Source organism: Nipponia nippon, unplaced genomic scaffold, assembly GCF_047370975.1.
Source record: "Nipponia nippon isolate SJK-2023a ecotype South Korea unplaced genomic scaffold, ASM4737097v1 scaffold_5, whole genome shotgun sequence".
In the NCBI taxonomy this organism is placed as follows: domain Eukaryota; kingdom Metazoa; phylum Chordata; class Aves; order Pelecaniformes; family Threskiornithidae; genus Nipponia; species Nipponia nippon.
Window position 1 is genome coordinate 52,562,340 of NW_028262369.1, and position 20,782 is coordinate 52,583,121.

A 20,782-nucleotide genomic window follows, 5' to 3' on the forward strand; every position below is an offset into this window, starting at 1 on the left:
ACAGCACTAAGCAGCAGTTCTGCCATGCTGAAGGATGAGTCAAAGAGTAATCCATCATTTGCAGCTTATCATAGTATAGAAGTTACCGGTCACAGAAGAGCAACTCAAAGACATTTTCACATTTCAATTATACAGCAAAGAAAGCCAAAAACCTCATACTGGAGTCCATTCAGTATTAGCTTTGTTAGAAAAACAGTTTATTATTCCCTGTACTAATGTGGGTACCAACAGACAGACAGACATTGGAATGACAATTAAAACAGAGTGTTTCGTTTCACAGTAAACCAGCCGTCACACTGATCATGTGCATAAAACCTTCAGACAAGTATGACTAGAATTAGGAAAAAAACTACAAATTTGATCAACCAAGGAGATAAGTATTTAGTAACAAAATATGTCATGATACAAATGATTCATATCCTTCCATAATGGCTTTATTTACTGGAAAACACTAACACCAACTTGGAATATCTAGAAAGTAATTCAACCATTTTCAGAAAAACAGGGAAGCGTTGCGTCTATTTTTCCAGTTTGCCCAATAAGAACACTCACCTAGCTAACCTGATTGATTTCCCTGCAACATACTCCCTTTCTCCTATTAAAGTCACAGCGGTTGTCTGTCGAATAGGAGTTACTTTAATCAGAAAATTAGAGAAAACACAGCTCACATTAAATTCTGCACTGCATACACTCCAAACAGTTGAGAGGACTATTTCTGCCAAGTGCTTTGCTTCCCTGGAGCATCGAGCTGTTAAATACATATGCACGCATGGAAGTAGGTCGAGAGTACGATTCTTTTATGCATTGTAACGCAGAGAATGAGCTCTTTAAATAGAGCTAGAATTCGCATAGTATTTAAACAGAAAGTGTGCAAGAAACAGAACTGTTTTCCCAAAGATGTTTTCTCTGTGCAAATCTAGCTTATGCGATGTCCTCAAGTGAAATCTCCAATCTAGAATCTGGAACTCTCTTCCTTCCTTATCACCATTGTCAGCCTTAAAGTTTATTTTTAGATACTTTGTCACATAAATGTTCTGCAACTGAAAAAGTTTCCATTTTTCCTGATTTCCTACTGTTCTGAAGAAGAGATTAAGAGATGGAACTAAAACTGACAGACCCGTTAAAATGAGGCAGTGAGCTTTTAATGGTTTTCCTTTTTATCTGACAGCTCAGATCATCTCTCATTTCAGTGGGGCATGAAGAAAATGCTCTTCAGCTTTTTACCCTCCCACTTGAGGAGAGACCTTTTCTAGCCTTATTCAATAATCCCATTCTTCAAATATCTTGCTTTCATATTAGAAGAAGGGCATAAGCGCACAGCCCCTCTGTTAAAAGTTAAACTAGTAACATAAACCAGCCACAATGATTACTCTCAACACTGGTCAATCATAAATTCAAAGTCCAGTTAGACCTGGCCACAGACAGGCCACCTGTAGAACAGAGCCGTAGCCATTTAAGAAAACAGTGCAAGGATGAAGGAAAAGGAACTGTCTAGAAATCTACACAGCAGTTGTGTCTGATCTCCGTACTGGCAAGTAGGTAGAAACTGTCAAGAATAAAATCAGTAAACTTATGAATAATTCAATGCTGAAGATTGGATAGGGCTGTTCTACCAGGAAGCAATGCTTCCCAAATCCTTCTCTGAACCAATGAGCACATAAAAGAAGGAGGCAGTCAATAGAGTCTACTAGGATTTTTAGAAAACCTTCAACAAGCTCCCTTCCCAAAGGGTTTTTAAGGAACTAAGCTGCCGTAGAAGGTCCTCTTACGCACTCAAATAATTGATTGAAGGATAGAAAGCAAAAGGTAGGAATAAACAGTCAGCTCTCACCCACAGAATGAAGGTGAGGTCACTCACAGAACCTTACAGAAAGACGTGCTAGGGCTGATGCTGTTGAAAATATTCACAAATCATACAGAACACATAAAAATAGCACAGTAACAAAGACTGCTGATGAGACAAAGCTGTTTGGAGCAGAAAATTAAAAGCTGACTGCAAAGACGCTATGCAGAACACGTTCATATCAAGAGAAAGTGGCGAAGTGGCAGAGGTCATTCGGCTGTAGATAAATACAAAACGCTTCACAGGAAAAGCGGTCCTCAACTTGATGTACACACTGACAGGCCTCAGATCTAGATACTTCAACAAAAGAGGACCAACATCTGCAGCAACTTTCTCTGCAGGAGCAGTAGAGGCCCTGAGAGCAGGGAAGGCTCCCAGCTTTGGAAGATGAGTAGAATTCTTCACTTTTACTACAGAAAACCCAGGAAGGTCTGAGATGTCTGCCTCTGTGAAGCTGCCTGCTAGACAGATAATTCCTCTAAGTCACTTCTAGTTCAGACAGATTCATTCCTTTATCTTCTCTCTATTAAACAAAAGAGACTGAGATACTCATTTATGAAAAAGAATTTTTTTTCCCAAAGTATGTTCCCAAATCCTTTCATCATCCTCATGGAACTTCTATAGATTCTTTCCAATGTAGAAGTAGTTGTCTTTAATTCTGGACTGCGCTGCTTTTGGCTGGGATAGAGTTAGTTTTCTTCATAGTAGCTAGTATGGGGCTATGTTCTGGATTTGTGCTGAAAGCAGCGTTGATAACGCAGGGATGTTTTAGGTATTGCTGAACAGTGCTTACACAGAGTCAAAGCCTTTTTTGCTTCTCACCTCACCCCACCAGTGAGGAGGCTGGGGGTGCACAAGAAGTTGGGAGGGGACACAGCTGGCCCCAGCTGACCAAAGGGATATTCCACACCATATGATGTCATGCTCAGCACATAAAGCTGAGGGAAGAAGAAGGAAAGGGGGAACATTCAGCATGATGGCATTTGTTTTCCCAAGTTACCGCTCCGCGAGATGGAGCCCTGCTTTCCTGGAGACGGCTGAACACCTGCTGGCCGATGGGAAGGAGTGAATGAATTCCTTGTTTTGCTTTGCTTGCACGCACGACTTTTGCTTTACTTATTACACTGTCTTTATCTCCACCCATGAGTTCTCTCACTTTTACTCTTCTGATTCTCTCCCCCATCCCATCGGGGAGCAGTGAGCGAGTGGCTGTGTGGTGCTTAGTTGTCGGCTGGGGTTAAACCACGACATGGACACAGTAATCAAAAGCAGCTGCAGCAGCTGTAAAAACTTGAGTTACTCAAGTCATTCTATTCCTACACAAGATTCATCTGTCTATACATCCTTTAACACCTTAGTATTTACCATTCCCTTTTTCTCTGTGTCATCAAGTTATCTTTATCAGAAATTATTTTTCTGGGTTTTTTTAGGTGACTAACCAGAGTACATGAAATGAACAAGCGATCTTCATGACGCCTTGTTTGAAATACATTTATTCAGTGCTGATGTTTAGTAACCTGCTACCCAGCCAGCTTTAATTCTTTAATGTGTATCTTGTTCATGTTCTAACTTGTCCAGCGTTTATATCTTTTTTGCATGGCAGACTACACGATCTACAGAATTTCGATAAAATTACCTTCAACGGTGAAATCTGTATTTTTATTTCTTTTGTATTAGCTTGTCAAAATCTATTTTCAGTAAATTCATAGGCATTCATTATAATATACTTCTCACATTTAATTCTTGACAAGCTGAATGTTATTCCATCATTTTTCACTTAACTGATATCAAACTGACAAGCCCACAATTACGTGCATTGTCCTAGTTATTCTTTTCAAAGACTGGCACAGGAACGGTTTTCTTGTAGCCATCTAGAGCCCTCCAAGATTAGTGAGAAATCAATATAATTGGTTCAAAGTTCTCTCTGCTCCTTTATTTTTTTACTTTTTTTTAATGTGAATTACTCATGACAATGAACTTCAATATATGTAACCTAAGCAGCTATATTTAACAGTCGTCCAAATTATTATTTGAATAGGTGTCTGTATCACCATAGAATTTATCTGGAGAACAGGAATATGTATCATTATACCCAAAAGGCAGGACACTCTTTTCTGCTTGTTATAACAACTCCGTTATTTCTGCCTGTTAATCAACTGAGGTAGAAAGAAAGTAACAAGGAAAAGGAAGGGAAATGGAAATGGCTTTGTCTAAGGCAGTCATTTATTTTACATGTAGAAATAAAATTTAAAACAAAAACTGCCTGCCAGAAACACAATAAAATCTGCAACTGAAAGCCAGAGAACTCCCTATCTAGCTGCAATATTCTACCTTCTGGATCTCTCTTAAGCAACAAAAGTCTGTCTGTACAAGCTGGACAACTCTGTTCATTTAGTACCTCAACTTCCCCGTGTGCAAATTGGAAAAAATTAGATTTTTCTTTGATCAGAGGTGATCTGAGAGCTATGAGTGAAAAGCTACACATACACATTGCTTGTGAAAAGGTCTGCTAACTTGTTCTCTAGATAACCGTCTAGAGACGTTCTCATAGCAGAGCTTGCACTGAGGGTTTCCCTTCCTCTGCAAACCTCCCCTCCAGCAGAGCAAAGAAAGTTCTACTACACCACGCTTCCACTGAGACAGACCTCTGATATCTAACTGCCCATTAGTAAAGCTAGCTTGAGCCTTGCTCTTCTAATATGCATCTCAGGAGATAAGAAATGCAAGGTTATAAAAAGTACTTCAGGATACCCAGTACTGCAGAAACACTACACTCTCCACATGCAATCTAAATAAAGCTTTAAAATCTTATTGATTAGTGACTTGGATCAGAACAGGGTTAGCAGGGCAAAATACAGTCATAGCAAAATATGGAACACACTTTAAAATGCAGAGTACTGACTGTACCTTACAGATTTTGTATAGAGATTCCTGACCGTCTCCTTCTCTATCTTTGAAATAATCATGTGCTGGAAATGTACGATGAATATCTCGTGTAATGACACTCTCTTGTGCAGAATCCTGTAAAAAAGAGAGAAAAATCCTGAAGTATTAGCTTGGTAACAGTGTAATTAAACATAACAGAATATAAAATTCTTTGTGCAGTCAATGTGGATACATTAGATAACTGCTTTACTGACTCATCTTCTAAAAATGCTTTGAGAAGAAACTGAAAATCCTCTAGTCGCATATGCAGTAATAATTTGACAGTTTAACAAGAGCAACGTGGCATGTTTTCTGTCCTTCAGGCTTACAGTTCAACTTTAACACTCACAGGAAATGACTAGTTATTTAATTGTAGGTGCATTTTTACCACAGAACATCGGCTTACTGTATTTGTCTTGGAGTAAAAAAAAAAAAAAAAAAAAAAGAAAAGAAGAAAATGAGATTGTCTCTCTCTTGCAAGCTCAGAGGTATTAATTTAAAATGTTTATCAGTCTACCATAAAAACAGTGTTAATTACAAATTAGAACTATTACTTAGACATGTTCAAAGTTTACTATTAAGTGGTCTTTGAAAGAACAAAACCAGAAGAAGTACCAGAAAGTTATACTTCCAGATAAATCCTGTATCTTTCCCCGCTACCATCTCCAATTCAATTACATTTTTACATTGACTAGCAACTAGGGATGAGTTCAGGTGCCTAAACATTGGTGTCAAATGCCATTTTAGAAGCCCGAAGATAATCTTGCCCAGTAAGCAGCTGCTGCTGCAGAAGGATACAAGTCTGCTCTAAGTGCTGCATCATCTCTGCAAGCTCCATGTGGATGATCTGCATATCCAGAGACAGCTAAAATGACACCAAATGCCCACGTTTAGGCAACTGAGTTGTTCCCTAGACACACCTAGATCTGTAGATAAAGAAGCAATTGCTTACAATACTGCATTCCTATAAAAAGACAGAAATCATTGCAATCAGACCTGAGAAATACCACTGTGTGTATGAGAAAGTCGTATCAAAATGTCAAAGCTGGAATTACAACAGTTAATCAATTCTCTTCAGGTTCCAGTTACCCTCAGTGTGAGATAGCACCTTTAGGTTGGTAAATATAAAAGGGTGCTTTTCTCTATTACCTTTGTAATCCTCAAGGAAAAGCCAAGAGAATCCTCACCTGTGACTTAGAAAATAAATCCTTTCTAAATACTTTTACCTTGAAAACAAAGTATGTCTGTTACAGAAAAGCTTCCAAACCCTCAGATTGCAGTTTGTAATCCAGGACTCTCCATAAAAAAGCTTCTTTACACCTGCCAGAGTCAGCAACCAGATAATCTCCCAAATTTGGGTGGTTTCCTAACACCATAAAGCCTCTATGGTGAGACTATGCCATACCGTAACGCAGCTGTTTGTGGGGGCTTGGCGAGAAGTCCACAGCAATTCCCAACTATGGTTTCCTTTTGGGCCCATCCATAACCAATACACACAAAGACATCACCCTGGGCTATATCAGGCTACCTCAGAGATGAAAACCCATCATTGTATTTCTCCATTCACTTCAATAGCACCTAAGAAAATAGCTATAGTCGCAACGAGCACAAACGTCACTTTAAATTTAAATGTTTTCTAACAGCACTCAGTTGAGTATCACAGATAAGTAAAAAAAACCCAAACAACTGGTTGTTTTTTTTTAAATCTAATCTTCTTCTGTTCTCATCTGTCTTCTCATTTCCCTTGGTTCTCTCAACCCTCCATATCAAACTATGGCTTCATCTTTCCTCCACATCCCTCTCTGCACTTAGCACAATCTTCCAGTTCTTACACACAGAAGTTTTCCTCTTCCTTCTCTCTCAAATCTCTCCCTGAAGTTCACAGCTTCTCTGAATCTCTACCATCATTAATTTATCCATTTATGATGTCCTAATTTTCAGTGATCTCAATAGTTGCTTTCCCTTTGCTTGACAATAACATCTTTAGTACAAGACAGTAACATGATCTGTATTTTGTAAAATGCCAGGCATACTGTTATGTGCTAAGAAAAGGAAAGCTTACAAAAAGAAGTGATTATGCTAACTGGTAGTGCTGGAGAAAATAAACACACTTTTGCGCTTTCACCAGGTTACCATCATGTTTTTCAGGATATGTAAGCATCATGCAACTATTACTGACCAAAACTAACCACGGAGTCTAAATCACATGCACAAAACACAGAATAATAATAAAAAATTAATAATAAGCAGTTCTCTAATCAGACTTCTTTAATGAGTATTTTCATTTACATGGCTTTCAAACACCCGAGAGGCTAAATAATTGCAGTCTTCCTCCCAGATTGATCTGACAATTTAGTTACATTGTGAGGAAATGCCTTAAACAGTATTTAAGATCTACCGGTACAGCACAGTTACCGAGTCCATTATATAAATCTGTTACATTAATTCTTCAGCACAAATTTGAAAAGTTCCAGGCATTTCAAAGAAAGTTACAGGAAAGCCACCACGTCCAGCACATACATCACTTTTCTGTCAAGAAAGGAGATTGCGTTTGACTTCCCTCTACTTCTGTCTTTTCTTGAACTGAGAGGCCAACATATAATTGAGCACATAGAAGTTGACAAGGTAGATGTCTAAGGTAGGACCAAAAAACATTTGTGTAAAGGCTCAAATGCAAATTCACTTTTACCGAGTTAAAAGGAGCCTGAAGAAGAGGCTTCATTCAGCATTATTAACAACAGATACTTCCAAAACAACAGAAGAAAACAATTAAATGCACCCAAAACAAAATTTAAGCTGAAAGACAGGAGAATTAACTCCTTCTGAAAAGGCAACATCCATCTGAAATACGATAAACCCATAATCTAAGAAAAACAAGAAATTAGTCTAGAGTGAAGATCAGTGTAGAATGACTTCTTAAAACATATAAAAAATATTTTGGTTAAGTTTCTATCTTTTCCAGATAGTTGTTGATAGTGCTGTTCTCAGGAGTACCACAGCAGATGAGTTTATGGTTGTCCTAATTCAGGTTTTCAGACGATTTTTATTCTTCTGAAAGTCATGATTAGTTAATTCCTTATGAAAAAAGCTAAGGTGAGATGGCTATCAAAGCATTCAGAGTTTTAATCTTTCTCGCTTCTAATAATCATTTCTGTGCTGCCAACTCAGAGAAACAATATTCTACTGAGGAAAAGAATTATCTTCATATGTCAACTATATGACAGCTAACATCCTACTGAACAAGCTCTCTACTTTGAGTCGTCTCACTTTTAAAACAGCTAAATTCCTGCAATTGTGAAGCAACTGTACTGGGATAAAAACTCCTTGACATTGCTGCCATTTTAAACTATTAAGATGCTGCTGAATGTGGACATTTGATGCCAGAAGGCAGGCTGACATAGAAATACAGAAGAGAACATAAAACTGTGTATATTAAATAAATGTTAAAAGAAAATTAAGGGTACATCGGCACTCAAAATTAAGAAATATAGGGCAATCTTTATGCATGTATATCAGGAACTATTTTTTAATTAAGAACATTTCACACACACTCCAAAAAGGACCTCTACTCTTTTGTCGTCATGAGTGTACCCATTCTGGTGATGAATTACGGTTAGGGAGTAGAAGAGACTCCTGTCGGTAGAGCCTTGCTTCCTTTGTTGCAAGAACTGGAGTATACGTATGGTATGAGCCAGAAGAATGTATTAAGAAAGAAAAATCTCTTGGGGTGTAACATCTCAATGCTGTGTTACGACTCAGATCCTTTCCCCACTTCTGCCCAAAATTGCTTACGTGAAACCAGGCACATCACTTACGCAAAAAATTCCATGAGTGGTCACCTGAGTTTTCCTTACTATACAGCTGCCTATATTACAGCTGTTGACTCAATATGGAGAAATGCAGAATTACTTACAGTTGCAATTAAAGGAATTCAAGAGTTTTATGTGAATACTGAAAAAATAATAAACCGGGTCACAGGTGTCTCAAACATGGCATTCAAATTGAGCAGTACTTCTGACCTCAATCTCCTTGTGCTCTACTTCCCTGGTTAATAATAATTCCCCATCTCAGTAGGGTGTTATGAAAATCAATTAACATCTGAAGCACTGAAATGCTGTAGTGATGAGTCCTACAGAAATGCCAAAGAGGAAAATAATAACTTCATCCTCAAATCCTGATCTGAATGGTATATAGTAAGGCACAGGGTTACACAATGAAAAATAGTACAGAGGAGGACGGGGGGGGAGGGAGCTGCTCATTAGAAAAGCACTATTCCTTCTGTACACAACAAGGCAGAGATCCCGGGAAGAAGAAACCAAAAACCACAGAACTATGTGTGATCAAGAATATATCATTATGCATATGAGTAGGCAATTTTCATATTGTACTTAATTTCCAAAGGCTTATCTCTAATCTTGAACTCCTTCAAGTTTGGTTTTATCACATAAGTTTATATACGAAAACAATATGATTTGTATGTGCTGGAGACTCAATACAAGTTCACCTGACTGGACCCATTTAAAAGGTCTGCATCTCTGCTGAGGTTCAAACAGCTGACTTTGCATCAAATTGTCCCGCCCATGCTTCCTCTCTTCACTAGCTAAAAATAGCCAGAATCCAGAGTACCAAGGAAAGTAAGAAAAGGAAAAAAAAATTTTCAAAATGGCCTTTCAACATCTAACATTACCACGACCTGGAAATCTGGTGTGTCACGCTGGTTCAGGTGAATATATGATACTGAAACTTTTCTACACATTGTATGGAAAGCAAAAACTCCCAAGCTGCTGCAGGTGTTCATCACTCTTGTTTAGACAGAGATGTACAATGTGGAAACACACCACCTCCTGGTAGCAGGAGTTAGAGATACCCTCAGTAAATCCATGCCTCTCCATCCTGAAAAGCTGTAAATTTAAATATTGGCTTGCCAAGTGCACATTATTAGACATTATGACATTGTTTCAGTATCCTAAGCATTTTGCTGAAGGAACAGATTTTTTGCATATTGCTTATTTTATTCCTTAAAGTTCTTTGTGGTCCTGTACAGTTCCACACATGCGCACATGGGAATATGAATAATAACTTTAAGTTCTCTAAAACTCAGTCACAAATAGGCAGCAAATACAAAATACACAAAATAGATGAGGTCAGTCAGCATGAGTTTGAAATGATCTGCTGTCCTGGTTTCAGCTGGGATAGAGTTAGTTTTCTTCTTAGTAGCTGGTAGATCGCTGCGTTTTGGATTTAGGATGAGAATAATGTTGATAACGCACTGATGTTTTGGTTCTTGCTGAGCAGAGTTTACACTAGTCAAGGACTTTTCAGCTTCTTGTGCTCTGCCAGGTGCACAAGAAGCTGGGAGGGACAATAGCTAGGACAGCTGACCCAGACTGGCCAAAGGGCTATTCCATACCATATGACGTCATGCTCAGTATATAAGCTGGGGGAAGAAGAAGGAAGGGGGTGACGTTCGGCGTGATGGCATTTGTCTTCCCAAGTAACCGTTACGCGTGATGGAGCCCTGCTGTTCTGGGGATGGCTGAACACCTGCCTGCCCAGGGGAAGTAGTGAATGAATTCCTTGCTTTGCTTTGCTTGTGCGCGCGGCTTTTGCTTTACCTATTAAACTGTCTTTATCTCAACCCATGAGTTTTCTCACTTTTACTCTTCCGATTCTCTCCCCCATCCCACCAGGGGGGAGTGAGCGAGCGGCTGTGTGGTGCTTAGCTGCTGGCTGGGGTTAAACCACAACATCTGCGTAACTGGCATCTAGCTCTGCCCCTTGTTATTAATGATGCCCTCCCAAACCCATGCTTTCTGTGAAACCTGACATCATGTTGTGTCAGCACATATATACATATCATCAACCTCTTTCCTCTCATCATTTTCCAGACAGATTATAACCCTCCAAGTATAAAGTATCCCAGGTTCCCTACCAATCAGTATTTGGAAAAAAAAAATCAATGGCTCTTCCTTTTAAAAACATTGAATAAAAGATGTTTGGCTTATGCTCAGTTCTTCTGTAGCATTTTTGTAATACATACCTTGTAGTTCAGCTCTTTTCTATAAATAGATTTTCTTTCAATCATCCAGCTTTTATTCAGCTGAGAACATGTAATACTCAAAGAGTACTAATTAACAGAGAAACAAACTGAGAAAAAAGCAGGGGATTATTCTTTAGACTTTTTTTAACAGTTACATATCAAGATATTTAAAGTGAACATAATATTTAGGTTAGTTCAATAAGTACACTGGTCAGCTGAACTTTGCAAATTCTGGCTCACTATCAGCTGTATTTATTGCTGCTTGGGCAAAACCGCTTTCTACAAGCGGAAAGAAACAACAGTCCTACTGGACATGGGGCCAAATCAATAGCTCAAATCTCAGCAGTCCTGGGCTTCTGGCAGGTCAGGTCTGGATCTAAATTTAGTCAGAGGCTCTCTTTCTTTTCTCATGAGCGTAATGTTTTGGATTACTAATATAGCTCTGCCCAAGGAAGTAGACATCATCTTTTATCAAATTATCTCCTATTCTTCCCAAGCTGTGTTTGATAAGGTAGCGGGCAGCTGCTCATGCCTCAAATTTTGACAATTGCCAAGACGGGATCCTCAGAAAAGCATCTACAACATGCCCCTTTTTAGACTAAGAACGCAAAATTACCAATCTCTTCTAAATACCCAGTTCTCTAATTGTTAAAAAGCTTGTGGGCTGGGACTCTAATCCTTTTAGATACAGTACCACTGGGACTGAATTGGCCAAGAGCTTGTTATGAACTGTTCTATTATTTATATGATCACCCATATGAATGCCAAGGAAATGGGGAATGATGCTCATTTTGAAAGGCTGTCATTGTATTTCTTTCAACACTTAAGTCAATCTTAAAACTACCTGGGAGGAGCCCTGATGAGGACACACTGACCAACTGCCCAGGTTGAGGTTTTTAACCCTCCCAGAAGCTGGTGCTGATAGTTTTCAGCTACAAGATGCTGGACAAGGTAGACTTGGACCACAGAGAATGACAACTCCAAGATTCCTAAAGACTGCACAGAAGAAAAAGGTAGTACTAGAATATTAAAGATACCTATGTAAATATTATTCTGTATGTAGCTATAAAAAAGAAAGCGATATTCTAGCAGTCACAGAGGTAAGGCAGAAACAGCTCAGATCTTAACAGGGTTAAGCCATCAATCAGCAACAGACGAGATGACATTTTTCTGTAAAAAAATCACAGCAAAACTAGATCAGACACAAAACGATCAATTCTGCATACAGTCTCTTCTTCTGAAAAACAAAAAATATCCATGACCTTTACTATCTTTGTGTTTTGTTTTCCTTCTCCCTCTCCTATTCTATACATCCTCCCTCTCTTGTACGCTACTGATACATAATTTATTCTCCTTACTCTGCCATATCCTTTCTGAAAGACGTTATCAAAAGAAAAAGGCTTTCTGTGCTACTGGGCAAGAGATCAACTTTTGAATGCACCAGGCTCAATTTTTTGCCATTGGGATGGTACACTGTGAATTCAGAGTTACTCTTAAACACTTATCTTGAAAGCTCCCTGATCTCCCACAAGAGAAGGCGCTCCGTACACTAGCAGATGGGGTTTGGTTTTTTTTTTTCCTTATGATGTATAGTTGGCATGAAGGGCCACACGCATCTGTTTGTAGATATCACAGTATTTCAATTTCCATTTTATTGTATTTGGGGCTTTATTTGGGTCACCGGATCTTTAGCAGATACGATATCCAGCATTCTTCTGTTAAAGGTTGGAGAGAATTTTTAAGCACTGGATTTCGTCTTAGGTTTGCTCTTGTTTTTAATAGATATTACTTAGGAAGGTTGGCCTCTCCAGAGGACAGGAAGACATATTAGACCAAGTAAAATGCATGTTATCCAGTTTACTTATCATCATTTCACCTTTTTTCTCTGAAATGTGTATAGGCACTACTTCATTAACAGACAAGTAAAAAGGTAACCCACAGATTTATCCATGTAGGAAGTTAATTTTGTCCAAGTTCCTTCTGGTTTGCTAATTTTTAGATTAGGTTTCTGATTATGTCTCCTCTGTTAGACATTTGTAAACGTTGGAAAAAATGTTCTTGTGATTAATCTGTAATTTGAAATTCAAATATTTCTGACTACCACCAACTCATTGGATAATTTCCAGAAGCAATTGGAAAGGTAAGGCCTGCTTCTAACAAACAATACTTAACTGCACCATATCAGATGGCTGTGGAAAACTCATGTGAATGCTCACAGAAAACAGAAAAGGTGGCATATTTGAATCCTTGGCTCCTATTTATCTACCTTAATTGATGGTGCTACAAAACTGTCCTGGTTTCAGCTGGAATAGAGTTAATTTTCTTCTTAGTAGCTGGTACAGTGCTGTGTTTTGGGTTTAGGATGAGAACAATGTTGATAACACACTGATGTTTTAGTTGTTGCTAAGTAGTGCTTACACTAGTCAAGGACTTTCCAGCTTCCCGTGCTCTGCCAGGTGCACAAGGAAGGGGGGAGTGTTCCGAGTGATGGCGTTTGTCTTCCCAAGTAACCGTTACGCGTGATGGAGCCCTGCTGTCCTGGGGGATGGCCGAACGCCTGCCTGCCCAGGGGAAGTAGTGAATGAATTCCTTGTGTGTGTGGCTTTTGCTTTACCTATTAAACTGTCTTTATCTCAACCCACGAGTTTTCTCACTTTTACTCTTCCAATTCTCTCCCCCATCCCACTGGGGGGGAGCGAGCAAGCAGCTGTGTGGTGCTTAGTTGCCAGCTGGGGTTAAACCACCACAAAAACTTACTTCCATTTTAAACAAGTGCGAGAAATCTCCACTACAAGAAGCATAAAAAAAAGAAAAATACAGTTACTGGTTAAAAAAAAAAAAATCTTTAAAAAGCAAACTTCTCTAAAAACCTAGGTCTTAAGAGATCAGTTTCCTGCAGCATCACTGACCAAGTAGATGTCCATCTAGTTAGTGTTTCTTTCAACACATTTTTATGAATTCTGAAATTAAACCTACTTTCGGCAATCAAAAGATGACATGATGAATGTAACCAGTCCATTTAAGATTTTAAAGAAAGTGTTGCTTTCCAGAGTTGCTTGACTTTTCCTTTACAAGCCGAGTGACTCCAGGTCTAAGAAAGAATTGTAACAAAATTCATAGCTACGTAGGGCCTCCTAGCACACCCTAACCTTTAGCATCCGTATTGCTTGCTGCTGGGAAAATGTTAATAAAAAGAGAAAATGCTGTAATATCAAGGAAGTTTATCTGGTTCAGTGATGCTGATTTTTAACAAGGAGGAAATGCCTTGAAGCACTATGCAGATAAAGATTTGCCAATACATTGATTTTAAAAAGCTTCTTAAGCTTGTAGTTGTTGAAGTGCACAGACTATTTCTTCAAAAAGGCAACATCTCTCCCTCATTTTCTTAAACAATGGAGTTCTTCCAATAATCCAGACAGAAACACCTCAGCAAGACCTATGGTCAGCTGTAATGTTTACAGTAAGTAAAAACCACCAACTCGGTTACCTCCCAGATCCGCTCCCTGACAACAGGTATATAATTCAAGCAATCACTTGATATCCTGGATGCTTTCATTTTAATGCTTGCTATGACAACACCGCCTTTACATTTTCTTTACTGTGAAGGCATCCTGTTATTTGGAAGTATGTGCTTTTTTGAACCACTCATCTTCCAGAACTATTAAGATCAACAAGCCCACTATAGAGTAATCTGTTCTTTATATAAGAAATCCAAAATCTGGTGGTTTTGTTGACTTGACAGCCCTTTGTATCACTCAGCATTGACATCAGACTGTAAGACCAAAGACTCTGGCTCTTTGGGAGCATATAAGATCAAAATCACTTTTCAACAAGGTCTTAAAAGTCCTTACTCCAGCTTCAGGAAACAGTGCATTGTAGAAGATGAAGGCTAGCCAAACGGTTCAGGAAAAGGATGGAAATACAAGCACACGGTTTTCATTCCTGCCTCTGTCAGAATCTGATTGAATTGTGGATACACTGAATAGTGTGTATTATTTCTGAGCAACAAGTCCTTCATGGGTAAATCTAGAGTGATAACATCCACAAACAAGCAATTAATGTGTCAAGCACTTTTATACCTAACATAGAAGTAATTATGGAGATGACACAACATTGTACTAAAAGGAAAAGTTATATAAGGCTAGTACATCATTGCCCATAATGTTTTAATCTATTTTGTTGCTGGTTTTTAAATACATTTATGAAAAAAAGTTGTATTCATCTACAATTTGGACAACACTTGATGTACATTTCTTCACTGGATCCTTCAGAGTGTATGAGACATTGCATACAGCTGCTGAAACTGCATTCATCCAGGTCTCTGCTGAGCAACCACTGCCACTACAGGTGGCCCATACTGCAAATGCAGCTCTGGAATTTTCTGCAAGATGAACTGTAGATAGACAGAAGGAATTTAGAAATGCTGATATGGGGAGACTACAGATCTTCTTTCCTCAAATCTTCTCCTAGTTACAAGGAGAGGGAATGCAGCACAAAGAGGCTTTCACCTCCCAACAGTGCTACATATAGCTAAAAGTAGGTTGAAGCAGATGCTGCCTAGGCTGATAATGAGTTGTCAATATCTGAGCTTATTAGTAGAAGTCTTTAATACAATTGTAGATGAACTAATGAGGAAAAATATTGGAAGGAAGAGAATCACAAATGTTTGAGGTGGGAAGGGACCTCTGGAGGTCATCTGGTCCAACCTGCCTGCTCAAGCAGGACTACCTAGAGCTGGTTGCCCAGGACCACGTCCAGATGGCTTCTGAATGTGTCTAATGGTGAAGACTCCACAACCTCCCTGGGCAATCTGTGCCAGTGCTTGGTCACCCTCACAGTAAAAACGTTTCTCCTTATGTTCAGGTGGAGCCTCCTGTGTGTCCGTTGCCTCTGCTTCTGACACTGGGCACCACTGAGAAGAGCCTGGCTCTGTCTTCTTTACAGCCTCCCTTCATATATATATATACACACATTGATAAGATCCCCCTGAGCCTTCTCTGCTCCAAGCTGAACAGTCCCAGCTCTCTCAGCCTTTCCTCATAGGAGAGATGCTCCAGTCCCTTCACCTTCTCATTGGCCCTTCACAGGACCTCTTCCTCTGTCCATGTCTCTCTCATACTGGGGAGCCCAGAACTAGACCCAGTACTCCAGGTGTGGCCTCATCAATGCTGAGCAGAGGGGAAGGATCCCCTCCCTCAACCTGCTGGCAACCCTCCTCCTGATGCAGGAGGATGATACCATTGGCCGCCTATGCAGCAAGGGCCCAAGGCTGTCTCATGTTCAACTTGGTGTCCTCCAGACCCTCAGGTCCTTTTCTGCAAAGCTGCATTCCAGCCAGTCAGTTTCTAGGGTGTTAGAACCTAGCGTGTCAATTAGCTCATTCTGACTGTGTCTCTAATTCTCAAGCAAAACCAGCATTTTCTACAGAGATTTCTTAATTCAGCATAAGTCCTCAAGTCCCACTCTTCCCAGCTGAGAGACAGCAGTGTAACTGCTGCATATGACAAAGGAAGGGCCATGCTACAGAGCTCTGTATGTAATTGAGACCTATGGGGCTGTGTGTGAATCATGAAAAGCTCAATTTTTGCCTTTGTATATTGATCTAGTTTATTCCTTTTGTTTGAAAACTAAAATTCACTTTAGATTAGGTGCCTCCTAAGATTCAGATCAATACAGTACTAAAATTAGAAAGTATTTATCTGGACACATATGGGTCATAACAATAAAGACCAGACAGTGCAAAGACAGCACAGTGCACAAAAATAATCCTAACTGAGTTTCAAGTGTTATCAGGTTTTTATATACTACTTTTTAGTGTATCTGAACATTTCTCAAGCACTTTATACAGGCACTGTATAGGAATAAGCAGATTTCAGGGATACTTCACCTGTTCATTCTCCTTGGAAGAAACCAAGGGAGCCTATGTCCACCTCTTATTTAATTAAGTTTAGTTATTCCAGTTATTCTGATTATGATGGGGAGGTTATCCGAGTTTACAGCTAATATTGTTGCTTCACAACGATCACTTGCTGAATCCCCTCATTTTAAGAAGTAACACACTAACAAAATTTCTATGTGAACACTGCCCTTCTTGGCACCTCTGACATTTATGCCAATGAGCAATACAAATAGGAAAATCTATGATCTCCCATCCCATAAGAAACAAGGAATAACCATGAGACGCAGGAAAACAGCTACTTTCATCATCATAAGATGCAATTAACTCAGTTCAGTATAAACCCTCAGGCACGGAAGAATAAAACAAAGTTATAATGATAAAATGAAAACAAACCACAGAGAGATGTTACTCCCTTCATATAAAGGATATTACTGAAAAAATACCATGAGACAGCACTTCTTTTTAATGCTACAGAAGCAACTTCCACGCATTTGCAGTCATAACATAGCTCAGTTATATTACTCAGTCATGTTACAATCTACATTAAAAGCCACCAACCACGTAACATTTAAGTAAAGCTAAATTGGTGAAGTTTGAACACCACTTTCCCCCCAGGAAAAACCCCATAGCTGGACTGAAGTCAAGCGTATTTTCTTACAATACTTCTCAAGGGTCACCATCAATTAAATACAAATTTTATGATGCGGAGGGTTTGTTTACCATGTCACTAGATCATTACATTTTACGCAAAGAAAATCACTTCCCCATTTTTAAATAAGGTTGCTTATACAGTTCATTTTCCCACAAGTTCTATTGCAAAGTCTGTCAAAACCCAAAACCCACCTACATAAAAACCAGAAAATTAAATTGACTTAGTAACTTCCTTGTCACCATATCCTTTTCACCTACAAGAACATCTAAAAAGATATTGGCAGAAGAAGTAACAAAACGGGCATCTTGTAATCAGATATGATAGAAAACTGGAAAGACACAAAAGGTACCTCCCACAGGGCTCAGCAGGTCTGGCTGGAAAGGAGGGTACTTGGGACTTCTGAGGCCTTCTCAAAACTGCCAACAAAAATGACTTCTCACAAGTCAAGACAGATCAAGTTAAGCTGCTATCTGCAAAGGCATCCCCCAGAGCTGCGCAACTGCGAGCACGTTTCTGCTTGAAGGATAACATAAAGAGCACGTTTCTGAATGAAGGATAACGTACAGAGACAAGGTTACAGTGAAGGGGTAACCTTGATTTAGCTTTTTGTCCTCCTTTTTTTTTCCTTCTTGGCTTTCCAGACAAAATACTTCTCATGAAATTTTGTTACTTCATTATATGTATATTTGCCTGAGGTGAAGAGGCGGCTCCAACTCGTGGTTAAATGACATCGAGCACTTTACAAATGTGATTACAACAGGCTAGTCAACAGGAAAACAGGAAAAAAGTTCTATCAGACTCTCACTGTGCAAAAGAGTCAATGGACAATGAGCAGCAAGCAGGGATTGAAATACAGGACAGAGAAAAAATCTAAAGCAGGAGAGAGGAAAACAGAAGTAAACAGAAAGGACAGAAATGAAGACAGGAAGAAGTGGTGAAGTGGAGAGGACCAAGAAGAAATAAAACAAGATAAAGGATGGGAAACAAGAGAGAAGTACCAGATACATTGTATTTAGTTCTCATTGACTCATAAAAGGAAGCTATAAATCAAATATCTTATCTTCATTCAAATCAATGAAAATCAGTTGAAAGAAAATCCAAATTAGTTTTATACTATGCAGGCTATGGAACTTTATAAAATCTAGTTACAGCTATTAGACAGGTGAAAAGGTTTTTTTTCCTTTTTGAGCATTATAAACATATACTAGACTATTAAAACAATCCTACTGTTCAAGAATTCTTGACCTCCTACAATATACAGCTGATGTAGATTGCAATTTAAACTTCTTAAAGTTGCTTATGTACTTGGGACTTATTTAAGTGGATATTGGCTTTTTTGGATACTACTGCTCACTTCTTATACTTAATTATGACAGCTAGAAAGCAAGATTGAAGAAAATATTGCATGCACTGCAATGCTCTCTCTAATCTGGATACTTACAGGTATTACTGACAAGAACACAGATAACAAATGCTCGGTCTTGTTTTCATTACTCTTTCCGACAAGCATTACTGTATCCTGCATTATACTTCACCATCGCGTTTCTTAATAGACACTTTCAGATCTCACTTGGTTATAATGTGCAATTCCTTATCTGTTTGACCTTAGCTCGCTCATGCTTAGCCTACAGTGTTTTCATAGTGTATTTGCCACTTTTACCATCATGTACAATTGTTAACTTGCAAATTGAAGGAAATATTAATTGAAAGATCTACTTAAAAGTGTATAAATGTGTATCGGAGAATGCTGCAAATAAAGATAGCTTCTTATTACTTCTGAATTGACATTGTTATAACACCACACATTCATTTATACATCCATTTCCATCCATTTATACATAACATCCATATTTCCAGGTAGGTAATATTTCTGAGTTGCATACCGGTTATATTTTTTCTATTTTCAGAGGGTGTTCCTTCTGGAATAGTTAGTAGCCTTTAGGTGTCTATGGGTTTACAGGCTAACAGCCTATATTGCTTCAGATCATTTGGCTCATAAAAATGAGATCCATCAAGTTTTAAAGTGTTCAACATGGAAAGTTCAATCTAGAAGGTAAAAACAATTTATTATGCTCTTTTTTTGTAAACTGGTATTAGTACTGTTTTAAAACTAAATGCCATATAGGTTTATAAGAATGTGTATATCACCACTTTCACGGAGCATATAGCATGGTAAGAGGATTAAGTAAGTCCCGAAGAACATCACGTGCTTCTCGAACACATTCTTTTTGCAACGGCAAAGTAAGGGCTAAACCATAAGGACTAAACTATTTTACAAAAGCTATTCTTATTACTGACAAATGTAAATAAGTTAAAAAAAGAAGTACCAACAAACAGGACAGCTGATACCCTTTCCTTAAAATATGATGTGCATCTAAATCTAGATATGCACAAACAACAAACAACCCTACATACCAAATTTGCAAAATCTGGACTCTTCTCGCATAGATTATGGCAGAGTGGCTAAACCTTACTTTGGAAGTGCCTTCACTTCAGGGCAGGCAAAACCTGCAGAGCAGTTCAGTTCAGTGGAGGAAGAAATCTCTCCTCAGTCAAGGGGTCTCATATTTAATACTGGCTTACCGAAGACTGCATGTGCTGCTGGCAGTTGCTGAAACGTTAGTTCATGTGTAAGAAACAGTGGAAAAAAATTAGAAAAAAACCAAACAACTGTAATAAGTCATCATAAGAACTGTAACACAGCTATCCCACTACATAATTGTAATAAAATTTGATCTTCGGAGCAGAAGGATGATAAAGCTGCACAACCCACTGTGAATGGTATCTCATTCTCCTGCCTCACACAGGTGTCTAATGCTTTTGATGGTAAAAAGGGCATTTGGACAATGCCCTTAATAATATGCTTTTACTTCACGGCTGACCAAAAGTTTTCAGGCAGTTGCACTAGATGGTTGTTGTAGATCCCTTCCAACAGAACTACTCTATTCTTTTCTAGTCTAAAACTTCAGAGACACAACCCTCACACCTCCACTTACCCCTCCGATCTTACAATTCCTGGCTAATATCTTTACTACGGCACAGAGGCTTCCAAATCACAGAAAACTATTTGAGGGCACACAGACCATACAAGCTCAGAGTACAGTCAGAGGGACATTTCTACCAGCTAAAGGACCAGCTTAGTGGAACACAAACACATCCCTGTTTAGGAAAAAGAAAAAAAAAATTAGCAAATTTCTTTTGGGACATGCTAACCAGCACAGGGTAGCATTATGGTGAATATTCTCGATGTGGATTTTGGCACTGAAAAACTCCCCGAACTGCTTTATAACTATGATCCAAAAGGCAGGTGTACCTGACCTAGCAATCCATCTAAATGACTTTATTCTTACAAAAGCCAGACTAATGATCTTAACAGGCAGAACAAACACTGATCAGGGCATTAGCAATATTGAGTCTTACCAG

At 38.8% G+C, this 20,782-nt stretch overlaps 1 protein-coding gene across 5 annotated transcripts in view; it reads right to left on the reverse strand.

The window, feature by feature from the left end:
* RABGAP1L (RAB GTPase activating protein 1 like) overlaps positions 1-20,782 on the reverse strand; it is a 261,730-nt gene that overhangs the window by 109,882 nt on the left and 131,066 nt on the right. For all 5 annotated transcript variants that reach the window (XM_087733874.1, XM_087733877.1, XM_087733876.1 and 2 more), the window contains one exon: positions 4,751-4,864. In XM_087733874.1, the coding sequence (XP_087590000.1) occupies positions 4,751-4,864 (114 nt within the window). The remainder of the gene's footprint in view (positions 1-4,750; positions 4,865-20,782) is intronic.